Genomic DNA, 22925 nt, shown 5'->3' with positions numbered 1-22925 from the left:
CCCCCCCCCCCCCGTTCTGAGAATGTGACCTCATTTTGTTGTGTCCCTTATTACATTTCAAGCTGTAAACTTCTACCTGTCTTTCCAGCCTGCTGTGACTGCTTTGTATTCTAATTCTGTCACATGGCATGTTAACTTGCCTTCCTTCCTCTCTCAGGTCTGTAGATTTGATCACCAGGTCACCAGAGCTCTCTTTTCAGTAAAAATTGTGGCTGTGATAGACCAAGAGATATCATGATAGTCTCACCAAACTTTGTGGACAGTCAGAAAGACTGGGCCTGGAGCTTTTCTGATGGCTTACATATGTGAATTTGTGTAGGTGAGCCTAGGCATGGGTGAATATACGTCAGAGAATAAGGAGCACCTCCAACTCTTAAAATTGTTTTACCCTTTTAAATAAAAAGTTTTTTTTTTCTTTACTGAAGCAGTAATTTTTAATCTAGGGTCTGTGGAGATAGTTCAAAGAATCACTGAGTTTAGATGACAAAAAAGTGTCTTTGTTTTCACTAATCTTGTAACTTAGAAGACTACATTCAATTATAAATGGAAATAAACTATAGTAGTATTAGCAATATGAATGTCACAATAGAAATTACAGACATTTTTATATCCCATTATGATTTTTACATTATATATTATATATAAACCTATATTTATATGTATAATATATAAAACACATTTATATACATTAATATATAAAATATATTGACATGATATATCATGTATATTTCACATCTCTTATTATTTATGTTCATTCCTTCAAAATTAGAGTCATTATTAGACCTACTAGGTCTTGTTATACATTAATAAAACAATAAATAAGTAAATATAGTATTAAAATTATTTTTTATATTTTGATAAATTGAATCAAATTAGTCTTCTCTTATTCATATATATTTTATTTTATGCATTTAGAAACATCATTCTGAGAAGAGGGTTCATAGGCTTCATCAGATTTCTAAGGGGTCCATGACATAGGAAAGGTTCTGAACTCTTGCCCAAAAGAGACAAGTGTCTACAAAGGAATATGTGATTATTTATATAAACTGCTATTTTGTCTAAGATTCTAAGCTATATCTTTCTCTGGTTTAGTTCATTAAAATTTACTTTTTAAATCATGATTTATGTCTTTACAGGACACTTGGAAAAGGAGCTATTTTGGTTTGCACTGACCCATGAGTTCAGATAGCATTAAAAAAATAAGTCTTGAAATCAGATTTACATATCTAGAATAATCCTTCCTGTTCATATAGGTTAACTTTGAAGTTTCAAGAGTGGGTGGCTCAGTCTAAGATTAGGCAGCTCAGATCTCGATCTCAGGGTCATGAGGTTAAGCCCCGCATTGAGCATTGAGCGACGCTTAAGCAAACAAACAAAACAAAAAACATTGAAGTTTCAGAACTTAAACATTTCTGTTAAGTTGCTTTGCTAACTTCCTATATTTATATTAGGTTATTAGGATGTTGAAACCCAGTGACGCTGAAGCTTCATTTTAATTCATGGCTTAGCTGCCATAGGTTCAAGTTACATTAGATGGTTGTGATGTAAAGGTCAGCTTTATGGTAATTATATGTTAAAGTCCTTAAAGGGCCTTTTCTCCCCGTGGAGCGTCATCTTCTGGCACCTCCCCTACTCCTGCCCTTGAACTGACTTTGTGTGGCGCATTCACTCTGTCACTGGCAGATGCCTGACAGCTCTGTTCCTTCAGGTCGGCACTGGGGGCAGCGCAGAGAGACTGAGAGCCTGGAGGTCAAGTTTCTTTCCTTGGACACCTTGGAACATTGCTAGTGTTAAAGCTCCAGTGCCAGTTCTTGCTTAACTGACCCGAACTTGATACTTCAGTTTTATGTTGCCTAAAGCAGGTCTGCTAAGTTGCTCTAAAAACTTAAATAAAGTATGAAGTACTCAATTTTCGGTGCAGTGGGTTCCCACTCCTTTTGATACAACACATCATGGTACATTAGTGCTCTCGTGGATCCTGAGAGGATATTGTTTGGAAATGTGACTGCCTTTTCCATTGTTTTGGGGGGGGGTGTCGATAGGAGGTGTGCCATTTAATCCAGGAAAATAGCAGCAAGCTTCTGTTGACCTGCCTACGTTGTCCTCCTTACATTTTTATGCTTGTGTTTACCATATTCCTGATAGGTGGTTGTTCCGCTGTGAGAATACTATTAGTGATTATGAATCTTTTACTGAATGGAACAGTTCAGGTCACTGTTAATAATATCAAGAAAAATAATAATATTTATGAGATGCTTCTTATGTGCCACGCTTCTATATAAAGGACTTTCCATTTATTTTTATTTTTTAAGTTTACTTATTTATTTATTTATTTTGAGAGAGAGAGAGGGAGAGCAAGCAGGGCAGGGGCAGAGAAAGAGGTAGAGAGAGAATCTCAAGCAGGCTCTGTGCTGTCAGTGCAGAGCCCAACACGGGGCTTGACCCCACAAACTGTGAGGTCATGACCTGAGCGAAATCAAGAGCCAGCTACTTAACCGACTGAGCCACCCAGGCACCCCAGCACTTCCATTTATTAAATGTAATCTGACAATAATCCTATGAATGGTAGATACCGTCAGTAACATCATATCAGAGATGGGAAACCGAGACTCACAGAGGTAAAATAAGTTGTTCAAGGTCCCAGCCAGTATGTGGCAGAGTTGAAATTTGAATGAAGGCAATCTGACCTCAGACCTCAGGCTCTTAAATTTGCTTTTCTTATTAATTCTGCCCATTGGGTTAAAGCAGTTTCAGAAACGCTTCAGTTAAGCTGTAAGGGTAGTTAACTAGTAGGATCTGATGTGTTGCATAAATTTACCATGTTGACAGCTGTGAAGCCAAAGAAGCATATCTTCAATTGAATTTAGTATTGTCTTATTTGAATATTCTGAATGTACATTTTTAGTGTTTTTTTTGTGTGTGTGTGTATTTATAGGGATGCTTCCTTTGGAAATTGCACTTACAATCTCACCATCCTCGACTGTTTGCAGGGAATCAGAAAGGTAATCATAATTCTCCTTACTATAGTTGACACAATAGTTTCACAATATGAGAAAGGAATAATGTTAATATTCTTGTTTGTCATGGAGAGAAGGGAGGGCAGGCATAAGCAGAAGGCTTTCCACTTCATGAACAGTGATCGATCTGTAAAATATAGATTGTCAGACAAATTGAGGGAGTGTCTGTGGGTAACTCTGCAACTCCTTATTGAGGTAGAAGGGGTTTCTCATGTAAGTTATTCCTGTTCCCCAGCAGGTGGACGCTCCTATCTGCTGCTGTGCCTGTGACACTGCTTTGTCACCGGTTCAGCTTCCTTATCAAGCTAGAGTTTGGTGTGGGAGAGACAGGAAGCCACCCCACGCCTCTGTCAGTGTGGAGGAGAGCATCTCCATGTTGGTTTCCTACCTGGATATTATTACACCCCTGTGAAGTAGTAAGTAGGCCAGGTATTATCTCATCTCTAGAGATGAGGAGCAACCCAGAGACGTGAAGTCCGTCTCAGGGCCACAGGGAGTTCTTAGCAGGCCTCATTCTAGCTCAGATTTCCTTATCCATTTGGAGCTTTCCAATATCATATCAGGGTATGTTATGAATCAATGGTTTGTCAAACGTGGAGCTTGTTAGAGATGCAAATTCCCAGTCCTCACCCAAGACTGATTGGACCATAAACTGTGGTAGTGGGGCCCTGGGGTCTGTTTGAACAATCCCTCTGGATGATTTGATACACTGTATAGTTTAGAGGCATAGTTATTTAGTTATTCATAGATATATAATGGAGAAATTAATCTAAAATATTTTTGACAATCTTAAGAATGTGTTCTAGAAGCACTGATTTACTGAGAAGTCATGCACGTTATACTGTGAATTCTAATGACGGTTCAAAGTGCATCATCCCATCTTGAACACAAAGTGATTTGTCAGTCAGGAACGTATATGTTGTAATCCTCAGGCAAGGGTCATCATGGACTATGAACACACTCGGCAGTGATTCTTGTTCCAGTTTCTTTTCTCTATTACCATATACACTTAATATTGTTATGTTTTCAGTTGAGAAAATTGGTATGATAAATATGCTTGTTGTTTTATGTATGTTTGGTTTGACTTTGATATTTCATTTAAAAATGAGTGTGAACTCTGTAAAACTTTAAAATAGTTTTCAAATATTTTTCTTTTCACTTAAAAATTATCAAAATACTCTAGCCTGTCCCACAAATAATGTCACCAACATAGACTTTAGTAACACAAGTTAAGAACTCTAATTCTAGCATTTAGAAAATATGCCTGAAGGTAAGAAAGTAATTTGTTTATGGTTATTGTTATTGTTATTATTATTGTTATTATTATTTTGCCTTTTCTGCTACCTGGTACAGGCTGTTTCTTTTATAAATTTATGAAGTTCAGAAAGAGTTCACCCTGGAATATCCCCGCCTGTTATGGTAGCTAGGTAACTTGATATAGAAATTTATGACATCCTTCCTGTTATAGAGGAAAGCTGTAGTTTGTTCATGAAAAACATCTGTAAATTTCTTGTTTCACCAAACGTTAGGGTTAATTTTACCTGAATGTAGATGAGATTTTAGAAGACCTGATGGTGGTCAATATGTCGTTGAGCACCTGAGGCACATTAGCACTCTGCACGCTCTCTTTGACAAGCCGTCGTGGTCTGCGCAAGTTTTGTGCCAATGAGTACCCTGCCTCCTAAGAGTGTAGACAGAGTTATGGCTGCAGTTTTGCCTTCTCACAAAGCATATCTTTCTGATCTTGTGGTATTGGCATCATCATACGCATAGTCCACGTGTGTGTGCGCTATATACAGAAATGTACACAAACACACACTTTAAATGAAGAGAAAGGAAGGAAGGTTATGGTTCAGGGTTTATTCTTCTCACTGCTTTCACTGGAATCTACTGAGTTGCTTTGTTTAAAGGTGAAGTAATTTAAATAACTTGTTTTGCTTATAAGTGGGGGTCAACTAAAACAGTGTTGTCATAATTTAACATATATAAGAATCACCTAGAAAGCATGTTAAAATGTCTTTCCTATCCCCAAAGAATCACAATTAGTAGTTCTGGGATGGGGTTTAGGAATCGGTGCTTTAAGTCTACATTACTGTCAGTGCTTCTGTTGCAGGTGATCCGTGCTCTGCATTTTGGAAAACACTGGTCTCTAAAGTATTTTCAAATATGGATGCACCGCAGCGTGGCTTAACAGTTTCTCCTCTTTTTAATGACTTGAACATATAACTTTATTTATTTATTTTTTAACATATAACTTTTAAAAGTAACTGTGGGTTTGCATTCTATTCTAATCTGTATAGCTTCCTGACATAAAAGAATTCTTCCCTCTTCAAAATATTATATCTGAGCAAGCGGGATAGTTTTGAAAAGTTCTAAGTCATTAGTTATAAAAAGGAGAAATGCACGTTTTTCTTTGTGCTGTTAAAAATATCAGCTCTTCCTCTAAATGGTACGAGCAGTCATATACACTTGTACTCTGTCAGAAACTGTTACCATAAAACAAATTCTCTCAAAGCAGAGTTTTAGGAACAAATAAGGGCCTATTGAGTAAAAATACCCTTTTTGCCAAGTATCTCATTAATGCTGAATGGAAAATAAAAGCACCTATGAACATTTGATTTTTCTTCTCCTACCTGAAAATGTAATCATGATTATGTATTCTATCATAGTTTGATATGAACTAATTGCATCGTTCCTAATGGGTTTTAACTATACGATTTGCTAGTATGCTGCATTTTATATACATAATTAATTAATTTATACACAAAACCAACGTAAATTAGGACTCTAGATCTATTTTGCGGGGCATATTTTTGTGTTTTTCTCAGTGGTAAGTCCCACTTGTAAGAAAGTCTCAAAGCAAAATTGCTAATATTAAATGATTTCTAGATAGGTGTTATAAATGAAAAGTTTCAAACTTTTTCCTTCAGGTTAGTGAAGATCATTTGTGAACAGGAATGGCTAAAAGACTTATCAATTTGGTGTAAGAAACTAATTCAAATTCTGCTTTTAGGGATTACAACATGGATTTTTTGACTTTGAGACATTTGATGTGGATGAATATGAACATTATGAGGTTTGTACATTTTAATGTTTTGCAAGATATAATTTCATGTTAATTAAAATCCCCTGCACCCCACCACCCCCCAACACTCAGGTATTGCAAATTTAGTGGCTGCTAAAATAAAAGCATTCTGGAGTTTTCCGTAGTTGTCAGTTTTGTCCTTTCAGCTTAGTTATTATCTTTGATCCAGGAGTCACCAAAATTTTAGTTCAGGAAAATGTTATATCTGTAATATTCTTGTACAAAACCTCTATTAGTAATTACTTTGCACATTTAATTATAAGAAAAAATAATCTCAAAGTATAGTTTGGTAGTGAAACTGAGTTACTGTTACTTTAAAAATTCAGGTTCTGTTTAAAACAAAACTGGACTTGTGCCTTGTATAGTTTTGGCTGCATAAATTTTATTTTGAAATATGGCTTAATTTACCTAGTTCTATGGGTCGGCTAGATTTTTTTCCCATGGCTTCACAAAGCTTGGGAATAATGTCTTGCCTGCTTGGCGATTCGGAGTTCGGTCAAGGGCTGTCCCAGCTAGGTTGCATCTGAGATGCTAAAGGAGGGCACTTTCCCACCAGGCGGAGGAGTCTAGAAGCAGTTTCTCTGGGGGCTGAGAACCTGTAGAATGTGAGTAGGCCCGACGTGCTGGGAAAGGGAGCTTCATCTGTTGGGGTCGGGAGGCGCTGTGAAATGACTCGCCCTCCTTAGCAAGAGCGGGCAGCCCTCCCACTCCGGGCTCTAGTTCAGGATGTCTGTCACATATGTGAAAAGAGATGGACCGTCTTTCACTCAAACATGGTCTTCCGCTTCCTCCATCTGTATTACTGGCTTCATGGTCCTGCTGTCCACCCAGAGAACAGAAGCACTCCGCTTTCCCCCCTAATCTAACCAGTAGTCGGATTCTCACTGCTGGTGCCTGTGGCGTGTTTCATCTTTCCTGTCCTTCCTGTTCTCGCTTTTTTCACGCTGGCGCAGGCCTCTCGCCCTCTCTGGTGCCTGTCATAACCACTCTCTAATGGGCCCTGGCCCTTCTCCTGTCGGTCTTTCACCCACCTGACTGGCTGATCTTAAAACAGAGCTCCCATTCTGGCTTGGCCCCAAACTGCCCTGCCCTGCAGAATTGGGGATCGAGCCCTCTGTCCTGGCATTCTTAGGGCTCCCGCCACCTTGCTAGCCTGGTGTCTCTTTGCTCCCAGACCGCCATGAGCATGCCAGCCCCACTGAGCTGAGTGTTTACCGCTTCTTAGTGTCCCCGTGCCTTGGCCGCGCTTCTTTCTGCCAGGTGCCCGTCTCCCTTAATGGTTCCCCTCCTCTGTTTCATGCGTTCCAGATCTACACAGGTCAGCTCTTATTCTCTTGAGGGTCTTCTCCCTTCAATTTCACGTGTTACAATTTTCCACTTATCCTGTATAGTGGCTGTGTACAAGCTTACTTTTTTTCTTATTGGATTGCAAATTCCGTGTGGATGGGGCATGACTAAGTGGGAAAATTATACTGAGTTTTTGGATAAGAAAGGTTTAGCATCATAAATTTGCTACTTCTCAAATTAATAAATACCACTAAATTTATTAATGAGTTTAGTGCAATTTGTTGAAAACCTTGAGTATTCTTTTTTTATTTTATTTTATTTTTTATTTTTATTTTTTTAAATGTTTATTCTTTTTGAGAAAGAGAGAGAGACAGAGAGCAAGCAAGAGAGGGGCAGAGAGAGAGGGAGACACAGAATCAGAAGCAGGCTCTGAGCTGTCAGCACAGAGCCCAATGCAGGGCTCAAACCCATGAACCATGAGATCCTGACCTGAGCCAAAGTTGGACACTTAACTGACTGAGCCACCCAGGCGCCCCAAGTATTCTTTTTTTTTTTTTTAAAAACCATAACAGCATTATAATCATGGCTTCTTTAGTAGTAACACAAGAATCCACCCCTCAAACCCTGTACATATATATATTATGTCTGTATTATATAAACAGAGCTGATTTCCTGTGAAGTTAATAAAGCTTACATCTTAGAGACCCCCACTTACATGGGCATCTTTTAAGGTCCTATACCTAATTTTAAGGGGTGCCTGGCTGGCTCAGTTGGTAGAGCATGTGACTCTTAATCTCAGGGTCGTGAGTTCAAGGCCCACATTGGGTATGGAGCCTACTTAAAAAAAAAAAAAGGTCCTATACCTAATTTTGTATTCATACTCATATATATAGATAGATTAAAAAATTTTTTAGTGTTTTTTTTTTTTGAGAGAGAGAGAGAGAGTGTGTGTGAACAGGGAGGGGGCAGAGAGACAGGGAGACACAGAATCTGAAGCAGGCTCCAGGCTCTGAGCTGTCAGCACAGAGCCTGACGTGGAACTCAGACTCATGAACCATGAGATCATGACCTGAGCCGAAGTTGGACACTTAACCGACTGAGCCACCCAGGTGCTCCTATAATTTTATATGCTTAAAGTGGACTTCCAAATTTGTTAAGTTTCGTGTTCCATGTATATAAACATGGAGAACATTATATGGCAGAAAACAAAAGCCATTTCCATTAAAAGGAGGTATTGGGGTGGAGATTCAAGAGGGGGAGGAAGGAACAAATAGCACAATAAAGAGAGAAAACTAGTTGGCATTTTACTTAGTCCATCTTTTTTTTTCTTAACTTTGATGTTGATGTTGAGAAGTAGTTGGAAAAGCTGTTGAAAAACCTCAAATAGTGCAGTTTCATTCTTGCAAACCAACCAACCAACCAACCAACCAACCAACCCACCAGCCAACCAGCTAACCAGCCAACCAAAAAAATCTATTAAGAATGCGGTCATATCCTCCCCTGAATAAACAACAACAACAACAAAATGAGAAGCAGGAGGCCATTGGTGAACATTTGACATTTTCTGTCAAATTACTTCCTTTTTTGAGAATAATCTATCCATTCTATCATTAAGCCTAGGAAAAGAAAATCACAAACAGAAGCATGATTTTCAGGAAGGGAGCATTTCATAATGCTGCTTAATGAATAAATAAAGGAACTCTCTTTCTGACAATCTGTGGGCCCGATCCTTGCCATAATTTCTCTCACTGTTCCCTCACTTGGGTTAGTGAGGCTGGACATTTGCTAAACTTGGGGGAATAGCTGCATTCACATATTTCATTTGCCTCAACAAAGTTGGTATTCCCATGAAGACATGGTGGTTTTATTATATATGTATGTATACATGTATGTATTTACTTATTTATAAATTTACATCCAAGTTAGTTAGCATCTAGTGCAATAATGATTTCAGAGGTAGATTCCAGTGATTCATTCCCTACGTATACCACTCAGTGCTCACCCCAACAAGTGTCTTCCCTAATGCCCCTTGCCCATTTAACCCATCCCCTCTCCCACAACCCCTCTAGCGGTCCTCAGTTTGTTCTCTGTATTTAAGAGTCCCTTACATTTTGTCTTCCTCCTTGTTTTTATGTTATTTTTGCTTCCCTTCCCTTATGTTCATCTGTTTTCCACATATCAGTGAAGTCATATGATATTCGTCCTTCTCTGACTTATTTCACTTTGCATAATACCCTCTAGTTTTATCCACTTTAGTTGTGAAGGGACATTGTGGTTTTCAAAGTAAAATGTTATCATCAATGGCAAATTAGGAGAATGTAAACCTTAGATTATTGGGGGATGTCAGTATGAAGCTTTGCAGAGACACTTTTTAAAAATTTCTGTTTATTTTGAGAGAGAGAGAGAGCATGAGCACAAGTGGGGGAGGGGCAGAGAGAGAGGGAGAGAGAGAATCCCAAGCAGGCTCTGTGCTGTCAGCGCAGCGCCCTACGTGGGGCTCAGTCTCACGAACCCTGAGATGGTGACCTGAGCTGAAATCAAGAATTGGAGGCTTCGCCCACTGAGCCACCCAGATGCCCCTCAAAGGCACTTCTTGACTGTACTCCATTTAATATATAATTTGGCTCGAGAAAAAGCCTAAAGTAATGAGATCACATCTCTGTGAGAGATGGAAAGGGAGCCTTATGGTAAGAACTCTACTTATAAATGTTGTTAATGACAAGATCAGCAGAATATGGGAAATACTTATTTTATACTTTGTTCATTCTGCAAAAGGTGATATCCATCTTTCCCAGCAATTCATGGCTCTAGAGCAGTGCTGTCCAATAGAAATATAATGAAAACTATTTTTATATTTTTTAAACATTCTAGTAGCCACATTTGGAAAGCAATAAAAAACAATGATGAAATTAATTTAAATCTATTTTATTTAATGCACTATACCCAAAATATCATTTCAACATGTAATCAGTATGGAAATCATTGATAATGTATTTTACATTTTTATTTTTGAACTGAGCCTTCAAAACTCAGCATGTAGTTTGCTCCATGGCGCATCTCAGTTTGGACTAGTCACATTTCAAGGGCTCAGTAGTCACATGTAGCCACCCAGTGACCTTGCGAGAGGGCAGATTCTAGAGGGACAGGCTTGCCCCTAAAAATCAGGGTCCCTCAGGATGACGTGAAGCCTCAGATAAACAGTACAGGTTATGTCTTCTTGCTTCAGGCAATCTGCTTGTTCACCTAAGAGTTAAAGTCCTGTCATATTTAGAAAGCTTGGGATAAGGTATCTCAGGCTTTTGCTTTATTTTCATGTGACTTGTAAGATGGCCCATTAATTATGTATGACAGAAAGTATCTTCCAGCATGTGGCCTCTCAGGTCTTTGCCAAGCTGTTGACTCTGCCTTTTCCACAACTGCTCTGAGCAAAACAATGTAATTCTGGCCGCTCGGCCACCAAGGTCCTGTGAAGTAACTGCAAGAAGGTGGTCCAAAAGCTTCTACTAAGAAACAGTGTCAAAAACATTCATACTTTCCCAACAGATTTCTTTAGGGATTTTCACAGATCTAAGAGAGCAGCCACTCTTAAAACCTACCCATTCATCAGGTTGCTTGAAAAATGGAAATAGACGTTTTCCCCTTGGGAACAACAATGAAGATGAACAGCTTGAGCGTTCATATTATGCACCCGGGGGATGGGAGGAGCTGTACTCCTGCCGTAGCTCTATGGTTCCTCTCATGTAGGATGATGTCCTGCTTGGGAGACCTTGAAACAGCACCCATCCTGAGTCTGCCTTCAGTCAGGCTTTCTTTTTCACTTTTTCAAAATGTTTATTATTTTTGAGAGAGGGAGAGAGACAGAGCATGAGTGGGGAGGGGCAGAGAGAGAGGGAGACACAGAATCTGAAGCAGGCTCCAGGTTCTGAGCTCCCAGCACAGAGCCCGATGCAGGGCTCGAACCCACAAACTGGGAGATCATGACCTGAGTCAAAGTCAGATGCCCAACCAACTGAGCCACCCAGGCGCCCCTTCAGTTAGCCTTTTAAAAATTCTTTCTTGGAGAACCATCCTGACCAGATAAGGCCTTGCCCACCCACCACTAATCGTTAGCGGTGCTGCTTTTAAGCCGTTGTTATTCATCAAAGAGAATTTGAGGTTGTGTGTTTAGTTTGTTGTTTGGTTGTCTCTGAGGGGCCTTCTCCTGTTTGCCAGAAGGCTTGCCCTTTGCGATGGTGTGTCTATGTTGGCCACACACACAGACCAGCTCACAGAGCAGCACCCTGTCCCCGGAGGACGGGAGGAGGAGAGAAGAGCGAGGAAACAAGCTTCGGTGGCAGCTTGGGGACATGCCTCACCGCTGTGGCTTGCATCCATTACCTCATCCAGAATTTGGCCCATGCAGTCACTAAGAGTTGTCTTAAATACCTTTTTGGGCATTAGATGGAGCTTAAAATTACATGATGCCTACTTCAGAAAACTACAAGATCACTTTGACTTCTTTCTTTTAGCTATTTTATATCTTCCACTATCTTCCCCCCCACCCCCATACATCATTCCTTTTTTGAGGAAAAAAATGCTTTCATTGAAGCACCATTGTCAATATGAGGATATTTCCTGGAATTATTGACTTGACCCTTTGCTTTTCCATGCTGACACCTGGACCACATTAGCAGTGGCTCTTTGGTGGACATGGTTTGAGCCCCGTTTGGCTACTGAAGACCTGGTGACAGAAAGACTGGTCACTGCCTGTGTGGAGTCACTGCACTGGGCCTCCTTTTGTTTCTCTCCTCAAGGCACACATGAAAAATAATATTTGCTCAGCACCCTGCGGTCGTGGCCCATAGCTATTGGTGACTGGCCTAGGGGACTCTGGCTGCCCTGGTCTCTGCCCAGGCAGCTCCATTTTGTTGGAAAGCTTTGTTCTACAGAAATAACTCTACAGATAGACTTTGGTTATATGGGGGTCAAGAAGCTGCATTACACTCCTTATGCCCTTAAGTTGATGACTTTTCAGTTCATTTATTGAACAGATATTTATTAAGTACCTTCTGTTTGCTCAGTATATTTGGTAGGTCCAGTCCTTTTTCTTTTATCCTCAGGAGGCTTGCTGTAATTTCATCTCTTCATGTGTGGGGTTAGAGCCTTTGTTCTTATCATCCGCTATCTTAGAATCCATGAATCCCTGTGCCTCATTCTGCAAAGTTATCATGTCTGACTTCGCCACAAGCCCTATTATCTTGCTGATCAGATGAGCTGTCTACACAGAATTTCTCATTCATTCATGACAGGCTGAATGTGGAAATTTTGCTCCTGAGATATTCTAGTGATTTATAGGTCATCATTATTGCTATCTTCACCTACGGGGCATTCTTTTAGTAAAAGAGCATTGCTATTCTAGAAGTTGATTTCACATCTTAGCCACGATATAAACAGTTCCTGCATTGGTCAATTCTGCATATCTTGGAGTGCCCTTCCTTCCTCCCTCCCTCCCTCCCCTCCTCCCTCCCTCCCTCCCTTCCTTCCTTCCTTCCTTCCTTCAATTTTATTTTAGAAAGAGAGAAAGTACAAGCAGGGGAGATGGGTAGAGGGAGAGAGTCTTAAGCATGCAAGGCTCACTGTGGGACTCTATCCCACAGCTGTAAGATCGGGACCGGAGCTGAAATCGAGAGTCAGATACTCAATCGACTGAGCCCCCCAGGTGCGCCAAGGGTCTTTCTTGACTCTTGGGCCCCTTCCATCAAGTGTTCATATTATTATTGGAATATATGTTTTAGAAACTGGGTCTGATTGTATCAGTCTCTTCTGTTAAGTCCTCCATTGCTGGCCAGCTGCATGCTTTTGTGTCTTTGGACATGCTCTTGTTCTTCCCTCCTGCCTGCGATCCCTTATTTTCTGCCCACTGTATTTACGTAGATGTGTTTGAGCTCTGTGGGAGCTCTTCTCACATAGTGTTGCTTGATGCTCTATTTACACATCTGAGTCTTCCCTGCACTCTGGCTACTTGAGGTTAGGAACTGAGTCTTACTCATTTTTGTATGAGTAAGTAACCAGTAGCATTGTATGCTTATGGTGGGCGGTCATTGAATGTTTGTAAAATGAAAGAATAAAGAATGATTGAATGAATGCTATAAACAAGGTTATAGCACATTTCAAAATATTTTATATAATTTGCTAAAGATAACTACTTTCTAGTGGAAAGTGACAAAGACATTCTGATTTTGTAGTAACCCTCCAAGGGAAAAAGGTTTGACTACAGTAAACAGCATCTATAAACGGTGTTTTCTTCTTTCATTACCAGCCAGTCTGTGTTCTAAGAGTGAGTTTTTTTTTAAACCAGTTATTTGTAACACAGGATGGCTAGGGATTACAATCTTCAATGAGGCAGTCCATGTCACATCAGTTTAGTTTAGTAGATGAGCAGAGACTGTCTCCAGGTTGATTTTGTCACCCTTCATTGCAGTTAATAAGTAAATTGTCAAACTGACCAGGTAGTGTAGATTCTTGAGGATGCGTTTTTGTACATACCTTGAGAACTGATAACATTTCTTAGGTTTTCCATCACTCAGTGCATCAACCTCAGGTCAACAGCAGGAAGCAGTGCTGTTGAACACCTAAGGTATGATGTTTCAAGACTGTGCTTTGGATTAGAGTTTGTAGAGCAAACCAGAATGTAATCTGGGTGCTGCTTGCTTGGTCTGCCCTCTTGTTCATGGATTATGGAACTGGAAAAATGTGAATTCTTGCCCTTGTACCTGTGAATTCCTGCCATGGGACTGGGGTCAACAAGCCCCAGAATGCAGGTATGTGAGCGTGTCCTCACCACCTGGAGGACCTGTGGGGGTACACCTCCCACAGTGGTTTGACTACTCCAACAACTATTAGAAGCATTTCCCTGGGGCTATTCTGCAATATTGATTATACCACGCAAAGGCTACAAGTTCAAGGAAGCAAAACTTTTTCCTGAACACTGCACCTGCACATGTTTCCACATCTACTAATCCACTACACCCATTGCTGGCTCAAAGATCATGTTGGTCGTAAAATTGTTTGTGGTCTCCCTTGTCCTAAGAAATTTCCCATGGTAATTTTTTCCTTCCATTTTATTTGCTGTTTGGTTTCTATCCTTTCTTTTACTTTCAAGCTTCTTAAGAGAGCAGTCTTGACTCTGTTATTATTAAGTCATCAGTTGGTTATGGGCTGGTTTTTACTTTTGTGAGTCTGCTGAACCTGTCCTTGCTAATACAAAAGTTAGCAAAACCGGATGGTTGTGCTTGGTCTTCTTCCTACTTGATTTATCCTGTGGCCACTCTCTAAGTCTGGATATTCACTTTCCTTCCCTAACTTCTACAGTTCCATCTCTTGATTTTTCTCTTTCTTACATCTCTGGCCTTCTTTTCCAGTCTCCTTTGCAAGTACTTTCTCTTCCTTTGCCCAGTTGAAATGCTGCTGTTTTCTGGGGTGTTGGTCTGGGGTTGAACACACTCTTCATGAGTGAGGGCACCTGTTGCCAAGTTTCAACAGTCGTGTTTGTGCTGGTCGCCTCAGATCGTTATGTCTTGAGCACTGGAGTGGCACCTGCACACTTGCCCTGGGGTCCTGTTCCCTGTGGCTGCATCAGCAGACGTGTCACTGGTCTGAGCTGCTGGGGCAGTCCCCTAAGTGATGTTGTTTTCTTAAAGTTTATTTCTTTATTTTGAGAAAGAGGTAAAGAGTGAGCAGGGGAGGGGCAGAGAGAGAGGGAGAGAGAAAATCCCAAGCAGGTTCTGTGCTGTCAGTGCAGAGCCTGACGCAGGGTTTGATCTTGAGAACTGTGAAATCATGATCTGAGCCAGAATCAAGAGTCAGATGCTCAACTCACTGAGCCACCCAGGTGCACCCCCCAAGTGTTTTCTGCCACCAGCGTCCTCCCACTCCAGCTGGGGCAAGCAGAGGTGAAACAGCCATCCACATGGGCCCTCCTCTTTCCCTCCACCACACTGTCTCTCAACAGCAAATCTAAATTAATAATCTAGAGTTTGATTATTTAAGGCCAGATGGCATGGCATTTTAATTTAAACCAAATAACTCAAATATTGGCTTTGCTTTAAGCACATAAAGTGGCAATCACTGCACCATATTTGTGTTTATGTAATACAACTATACCATCAACACTGTTTTATTGTTTTAGAAGTTAGGGAAACATAAGGAAGGTGCTTCTTAATGAATAAAAAGAGACTTTGTAGTTCTGTCTTTTTGATTTTTCAAATAGTCTTGTGCTACCATTAAACTTCTTATGTAATTATCTATTATAGCACTTTTCAAAGTTTAATGCAACTTTTTTTTAAAAATGGCTGTCTTAGTTTGCGTTGGTGTAACAAAAATACCATAGACTGTATGGCTTGAATAACAAACATTTATTTCTCATAGTTCTGGATGTTGGGAGATCCAAGATCAAGGCACCTGCACATTTGGTGTCTGGTGGCCTTCTTCTGTGGCCATGTTCTCCCTGGGTCCTCACATGGTAGAAGGGGTAAGGGAGTTCTCTGGGGTCTTTTTTTAATAAAGATGCTTATCCCATTCATGAGGGCTCCATCCTTATGACCTAATCACCTCCCAAAGACCCCGCCTCTACATATCATCATATTGTAGATTAGGGTTTGACATATGAATTTTGAGGAGACCCAAACATTTAGTCTGTAGCAATGGGTAAAATAGAGATTTGAGTAGTGCCCCCACTTCATAGGGTTTCTGTAACGACTGAAGGAAGAGTGCCTAGCACAGAGTCAGTGCTAAATATGTATTTGCACCTATTATTATTACTGTTATTGGTCATTCCCTCTTGCTTTCAGTCTCCTTAAGACCACAGAGAAAATACTTCTTGTTATCTTAAAATAATATTTTATACTTCTTTGTGTGACACAAGGTGATAGTCCTTGATATACCGTAAAGGCTCAGTAAATGTTTTAATGAATGTTGAATTGTGCTTAAAAACTGTCCATGTTGTCTGAGAAAACCTGCCAGTTGATAAAGAGGATCAGTCCTGTAGTTGTTAACCTCAAGGTCTATCTCTTCTATTTTTACTGGCTGTTTTTTACAATGGTGTAAGGCCAAATGATTTTCAGCATTTGGACTGAAAACTATATTTGTGACCATCACAACAGAGGTGTGCCTCCACTGGCATAGATGTATTTCTTAGATGTAAAAATTTGTTTTCAAGTCAAATATATTTACTTTTAACACTGCAATTTATGTTTTTGTAATCAACTTTGAGTTCTTTTTTCCCCCAAACATTTATTTATTTATTTATTTATTTATTTATCTAAAGTAGGCTCCACGCTGGGCGGGGGCTTATGCTCACACCCCTGAGGTTAAGGCCTGAGCTGAGATCAAGGGTCAGATGCTTAACCAACTGAGCCATGCTGGCGCCCCTCAAATGATATTTTAAATGCACCAACCCAGTTAGCTATTTCAAAGAAACCTGGTGAATCTTTTGTAGACTCAAGATTCCTGTGGTAAAGTGAATATTAACATTTAAATGTATCAGTTTCAGGAATTCAGTTTTTAAAAAATTTTATTATAGTGAAGAACGTGTGGTTTTCCTGCGTAGTACTTGGTGGGCAGTAGGCCTTGGAATGTAAGGGGTGAAACCCTGCTCTTGCCTCATCCTTGCTGAGATGTTTGTTTATAAAATGTGGTGAATGTGGTAGGGTTGGAAAGTACCTTAAGTTCCTGTCTGATTTAGATTTCTTTGAAGTGTGTGTGTGTGTGTGTGTGTGTGTGTGTGTGTACTTAATTAGAAAACCAATTTGTGTCATCCTAAATATTTTATTATTGATAAATATTGACATTTGTATAATTCGCTGTGATAGAAGGCACAAATATTAATTTGGGAAGCTTACCAAAGTAAGCTTATGTTACATTAGTCAGTTAAAAGCTATAACTTTCTTATTAAATCTTTTTCAGATTTGGATCTGAGACCCAAATCTTGTTTACTCCCTCAACTTTATCCAGGCTACTGCATATAGTCCAGTATTATCTAATGTTTGTCTTTTTGGGTAGGCAGATTTGCAAACATATTTCTTTGGTTTTGTGAGTGAATGTATCTTAGTGAGTTCATTGCCTTTCTTCGTATGATTGATTATAAAAGGTTACTGTTTAACCAAATGAATGTCTGTAATCCAAGTAAACAGCACAATATATTTATCTAGGCTTACCTCGTGGTCAAGGATACAGAAATAGTGAACATAGAAACCTGTTTTCTTTTACTGTTCATAAAGAATTGCCTTTAGCCTTTTGACAATTAGAGCATACCTTTATTTTTGAATTTTTAAGTAATGTTTTACATTTATTAATTATTTAAGAGGGATATTGGACCATTAGAGACTGCTTTCTTTAAACAAGAAAAAGTTTAATTATCATAAAGAGCTATATATTAGATTCTTTATTCAAATTGTTAAAAGTAGACATGTGTACTTGAGATATAACTTGGCATGTGTAATCATAGCCTCACGGTATCCCTAAGATTTTATTTCTGGCATTAGGAGGACATTAGATATTGGGGTATGGAGATATTACAGATAGATGAACAGAATTCAGACATTTATAGTGTCATGTATGGTTTCATTTTTATAACTTTTTATAACTGGAAAGAAATCTCTCATTTGAAACATAGGAATTGTACAGCTAACTTTTGATTTTCATGAAAATGGGAAATGATAATGGTAGTATAAGCAATTAAAGTAGAGGCGCCAGGTTTCCTTGATAGTTTTAGTCCAATTAATTTAACAAATAGTTAAGAGCTCCTACAGTAGAGTGCAAACTGTATTTGATAAATATTCCTACATTGAGGTCTTTGCCATCAGTGGTAGAGGAGAGAGCCTTTTTAGTGGATATTCTTGGCCCAGTAAAGAGAACTGCCTTCCTTCTCAGCCTGGGGAGGTGTCTGTGCAGTGCTAGAGAGCCCTGAGGGTGGAGACGGAGACTAGAAGGTGGCCCTGGTGGTGGGGTAGGGGTGGGGTTGCAGGCGGGCTAAAGAATGCTTATGTGAGGAAGTGACACATGTATATTATGATGCATTGCACAGATATGTCCTAACTCCCTGCAGAATCCTGGGTATCCTCAGCCCTGCCCCAGTGTACCATGGGTTTAGAGGCACATTAGGAAGGGAAGGCAATGGAGGAAATAATGGAGCAGTAGCAAGCTGCTGATCTTCAGGTCTACTGAAGACCTTTTAGAGAGTGTAGACCAGAGGTTGATGACTGGTGATCACAGTCTGCCCACAAATGTGTTTTATTTAGTTTCATAATATTTAAAAACTTAAAATAGTCAACATTAAATACAGAGAGATTTCACATGAAAATCCATTCAGAAAATCAGCCACTCAGTTAGCCTTTCCTGCAAGGTGACTAAATTAGCCAGAGCTGAGGAGCACCTGCCTGCATGCATTTATGTCTCTTCTCGGACCCATGTTGCTGTTTGGGTTTGCAACACCTGCCATAGACCTTGGCTGACTCGAGTTTGTGATATACATTGAGGGTTTAATGATCCTCTGTTCCTCACTCTTGCCTCCTTCTGTTTCCCAGTCCAAAAATCAGCACTGACAACAGCACTGTTTTCTATAAAAACAGAAAAAAAGAAAATGGAAGTGTGTTCACTATGACCCTGATATTTATAGATTTTTTTTCATTTTATAAAATATGTTTACCATGTTCATGAAAAGTACTTATTATTTTCTGTCTTTCATCTTTTTGCCCTTTTATTTATTGTAGGGACAAGTAATATTTGTTTTCATTTCATGTCATTGCAGAGTAGCCAGGGGACAAAATTATTTTAAACAGAGTACCTACACTTTAAATATAATTTTCTAACCTTTTCATACAGTCTACATAAAACTTTTTCGGAGGTGTATTGAAATATCATTTTGAGAATTAGATGTATGTTTTTATTTTAAGCATATTACTTTGTCTTCATGTGTGTCCAATAGTACTAACCGAGTGAAAAGCAGTTTTGTTTGTAAGGGTTTCCTAAGTTGTATAAGAATTATAAAATATTTTTCTTCTCTTTTCTCACAAAATTCTGCCAGCGAGTTGAAAATGGTGACTTCAACTGGATTGTTCCAGGAAAATTTTTAGCATTTAGTGGACCACATCCAAAAAGCAAAATTGAAAATGGTAGGTTTTTCTTTACTTTACCATCCAAAAATTTACTTCAGTTCATCTTCTTTAATTTCTTAATTTCCTCGGATAATCCCTTCATTTGATAATATTCTCCAAAGAATATTTATTAATTAAAACTTGAACAGTAGTAATTAGTGTGTTAAATATTATAGTTTGTAGGTGGTAAATCACTGTTTTTAAACTAGAAAATTTTTAGATTGCCACAAATAGGATTCTCATTTTCCCTGACCCAATTATCAAAGAAGAATCTGAGAAGCAGACTGGTCAAACTAATAAGCCGATTGTTGAATTTTGTCAATAGTTCTGAGATTTATTTGGTGGTGGAGCACTGCATCAAGGTGTGCTCTGGGGAACCTCTTGCAGCCACAATGATGATGGTGGTGTCAATAGGTTCATTTATTGAGGACTCGCTGTGCACTAGTTACTAGCTCATCCCAGCATTATCTCACTTAATGCACAAGCACCTCTGTGAGCTATTGGTACATTCATCTCCATTTTGCAGAGGAAGAAACTGAGGCTTATGAGTAGGGAATTTGCCCTGAGTAATAGGGTGAACTGGTACTCCATCCTAGAGCTTGGCTCCTAAACGTTGCCACTATACTGATCTATTTATTTAGTTCCATAATGATGACGAGAATACTTTTCTAGCTGACAGTAATTAAATTACTCATTTGCAGTATAGGTATAACCAGGGGCAAACATACTTAAGACACCAAAAAAAAAAAAAGAGCACAAAACAAAATAAGCCTCTTGAATGATACATGATCAGCTATGTGAGTTTTCCCATTAATATTTATTTTCTACTTATTTATTTTCATCTGTTACATTCCTAGAAGACACATGATGATAGGGGCCAAAGATTTAAGGATAAGTTATGGGAGGAGTACATAAAATTTAAGATTTTCATTTATAAACACAATAGCTCCTTGTTTTTTCTATCTGCTCACAGACCAGGAACATCAATGTTTTGAAGGAACGTAATCCAAAAACCCCTGATTGAGATTTATTCTCCTTTCTGAATTATCATTATCCTAAGTATTTAAAAAAATTTTTTTAATGTTTATTTAGTTTTCAGAGAGACACACACACAGAGCAGAGTGCATGTAGGGGAGGGGCAGAGAGAGAGGGAGACACAGAATCCGAAGCAGGCTCCAGGCTCTGAGCTGTCAGCACCGAGCGACATCGGGCTCAAACTCATGAGCTGTGAATTCGTGACCTGAGCCAATGTCGGACGCTTTACCAACTAAGCCACCCAGGAGCCCCACGTCATCCTGTGTATTAATTCTAAACTCTAGTTTCATTATACATTGTTATTCATGCATTTACATTTGCTGGTTTGTTTGCACCCCCACACGTGTGCTTCTCAGCTCGTACCTGTGACACACCCTCCAGGGATCTCTCCTTGAATCACGCTTCCCTGTGACGGGAGACACAGGTCTAGAGACGTAAGCTCCCAGATAGGAGGCCTCTGTACTGCAGCCAGGATTCTATCTTTTCATTCATGAATTTGTTCATGAACTTATTTTGCTCCAGACATTGATTAACCGTCTGTGATGAGGGTTGTTAGGACTAGCATGGTATGTGCCCCCGGGAAACTGCTTTCTGGCGGTTGGTCTTTCATACAGGAGTGATTAAATTCACCTCTGGCCTCCTGTGCAAAGCCATCTGACTCAGAACATCTCAGTAGGTGTATGGTTTCCGTAGTGCCTTTGTCGGTGGGTGTTTATTTGATGAAGTTGAAAGAATTTTGGTGTTTAGGATTCACGTGTTTTGTCACATTTTCTTAAAGAGAAAATGAGAGGTGTAATTTAAAGAATCATTTAAAATATTTTTTAGAGAGGTAATGCATATGAAAAAATATATGAAAAAAATAAACTGCAGATGAATTAATAAAAAGCATAAAAATGACCTGTAATTCTACCCAAGTTTTCAAGGGTTACTCGTTGGTGGTGGGATAATAGGGGGTTCTAATTTTCTTTCCATCTGCTTCTCTGGATTTGCCTGCACACATTTCCCCCTCTTCCAGTGGAACACACACACACACACACACACACACACACACACACACACACACGTGCACGCACTTATAAAAGTAAACCTTTCTTTCTTTACAAGCATAGCATCATGATTCCTGTGTTATATTAGCTTTTTTCACCCAACATACTACAGACTTCTCATGGTAGTAAATGTAGATTTTCATTATACTTTTCCATGACTGCATTGTATATTATTCAGCAATGTGTCATAATGCTATTAATTAATTACTTTTTGAATGAAATCTACATTGTTTACAGTTTTTTTTAAAAAAACTGTCATTTGGCACACATATTCATGCATTTTTTTGTAGTTCTGTTTTCCTCTCTAAGTTCTTAAGTAGTAGGACCAGCAGATAAAAGGCTATGAATATTTATGTGTCAGGTTTTTTTTTTAGTTGAAGAACAGTTGACCTACAATATTGTGTTATTTTTAGGTGTGTAACCTAGTGATTTGATATTTCTATACATTGGGACAAGGGCACCACATTAAGTCTTGTTGCCATCGTGCAAAGTTGTTACAGTATTATTGAGTATATTCCCTATGCTGTCTATTATATCCCTCTGTCTTATTTATTTTATAATGGGAAGACTGTACTTCCTTAATTGTCAAAAATCTTAAAAAATTCCTTTTGGTCACATATTGTAATATTGCGAAATAATTATAACTACCATTTGCGTATATACCAGGAATGGTGCTAAGCTTTTTATATCTCTGTAATAATCAGAACCACCCTCTGGGGGAGGTGGGAGTTATTTTACGGAAGAGAAGAAGACAGAGGCTCAGAGGAGTTACCTGACTTGCCCAGGTTTACACAGCCAGAAAGTAGCAGTGTTTGGATTCCAACACAGGTCTCTGATTCCAAATTCTATGTTCTTTTTCATCTTATTACAGAGGAAGTACTTGTTCACTATAGGAAATTTAAGCAATATAAAGGAAAGTCAACTTTAATGAAATAATCTAGAAATAAGCCCTTAAGATCTTGCTCTCTATGTATCTTTTTTCCCTCTGCATATATTGTGTCTTCAAACATCGAGAGAAAAGGTCTGAAAGGGCTGCTCACCTAGTATTTGTTGATTTTCATGATGCCTAGAACAATCTCACCTAAGGTTGTCATTGGTAAATACTGATATTCTACTGGACTCCCCATTTTAAGATCTGATATTCGCTAGAAGCTTCATCATAGTTTTTGTAAAAGGGCTTTAACTTTGTAAATGTTTATTGAGCTTAAGAAAATAATTGTGTGATGGAACTAATAAATTTGATCTAATTACAGTGAAATCTGCATTTTTTTAAAAATGCAGTTTAAATGTGTTTCCTGGGGAGCCTGAAAGTCATGTAGGGGTT

The 22925-nt window shown here is 39.1% G+C and overlaps 1 protein-coding gene across 3 annotated transcripts in view; it reads left to right on the top strand.

Annotated features, from left to right (window-relative positions):
- The window catches only part of CDC14A (cell division cycle 14A), a 150890-nt gene that overhangs the window by 55083 nt on the left and 72882 nt on the right, over positions 1-22925 (top strand). For all 3 annotated transcript variants that reach the window (XM_029950052.1, XM_029950051.1, XM_029950050.1), the window contains exons 4-6: positions 2936-3002; positions 6031-6093; positions 19451-19538. In XM_029950052.1, coding sequence (XP_029805912.1) covers positions 2936-3002; positions 6031-6093; positions 19451-19538 — 218 coding nt within the window. The remainder of the gene's footprint in view (positions 1-2935; positions 3003-6030; positions 6094-19450; positions 19539-22925) is intronic.

This window comes from Suricata suricatta, chromosome 8 (genome assembly GCF_006229205.1).
Source record: "Suricata suricatta isolate VVHF042 chromosome 8, meerkat_22Aug2017_6uvM2_HiC, whole genome shotgun sequence".
Lineage (NCBI taxonomy): Eukaryota > Metazoa > Chordata > Mammalia > Carnivora > Herpestidae > Suricata > Suricata suricatta.
This window is presented reverse-complemented; position numbering and strand designations above follow the sequence as displayed.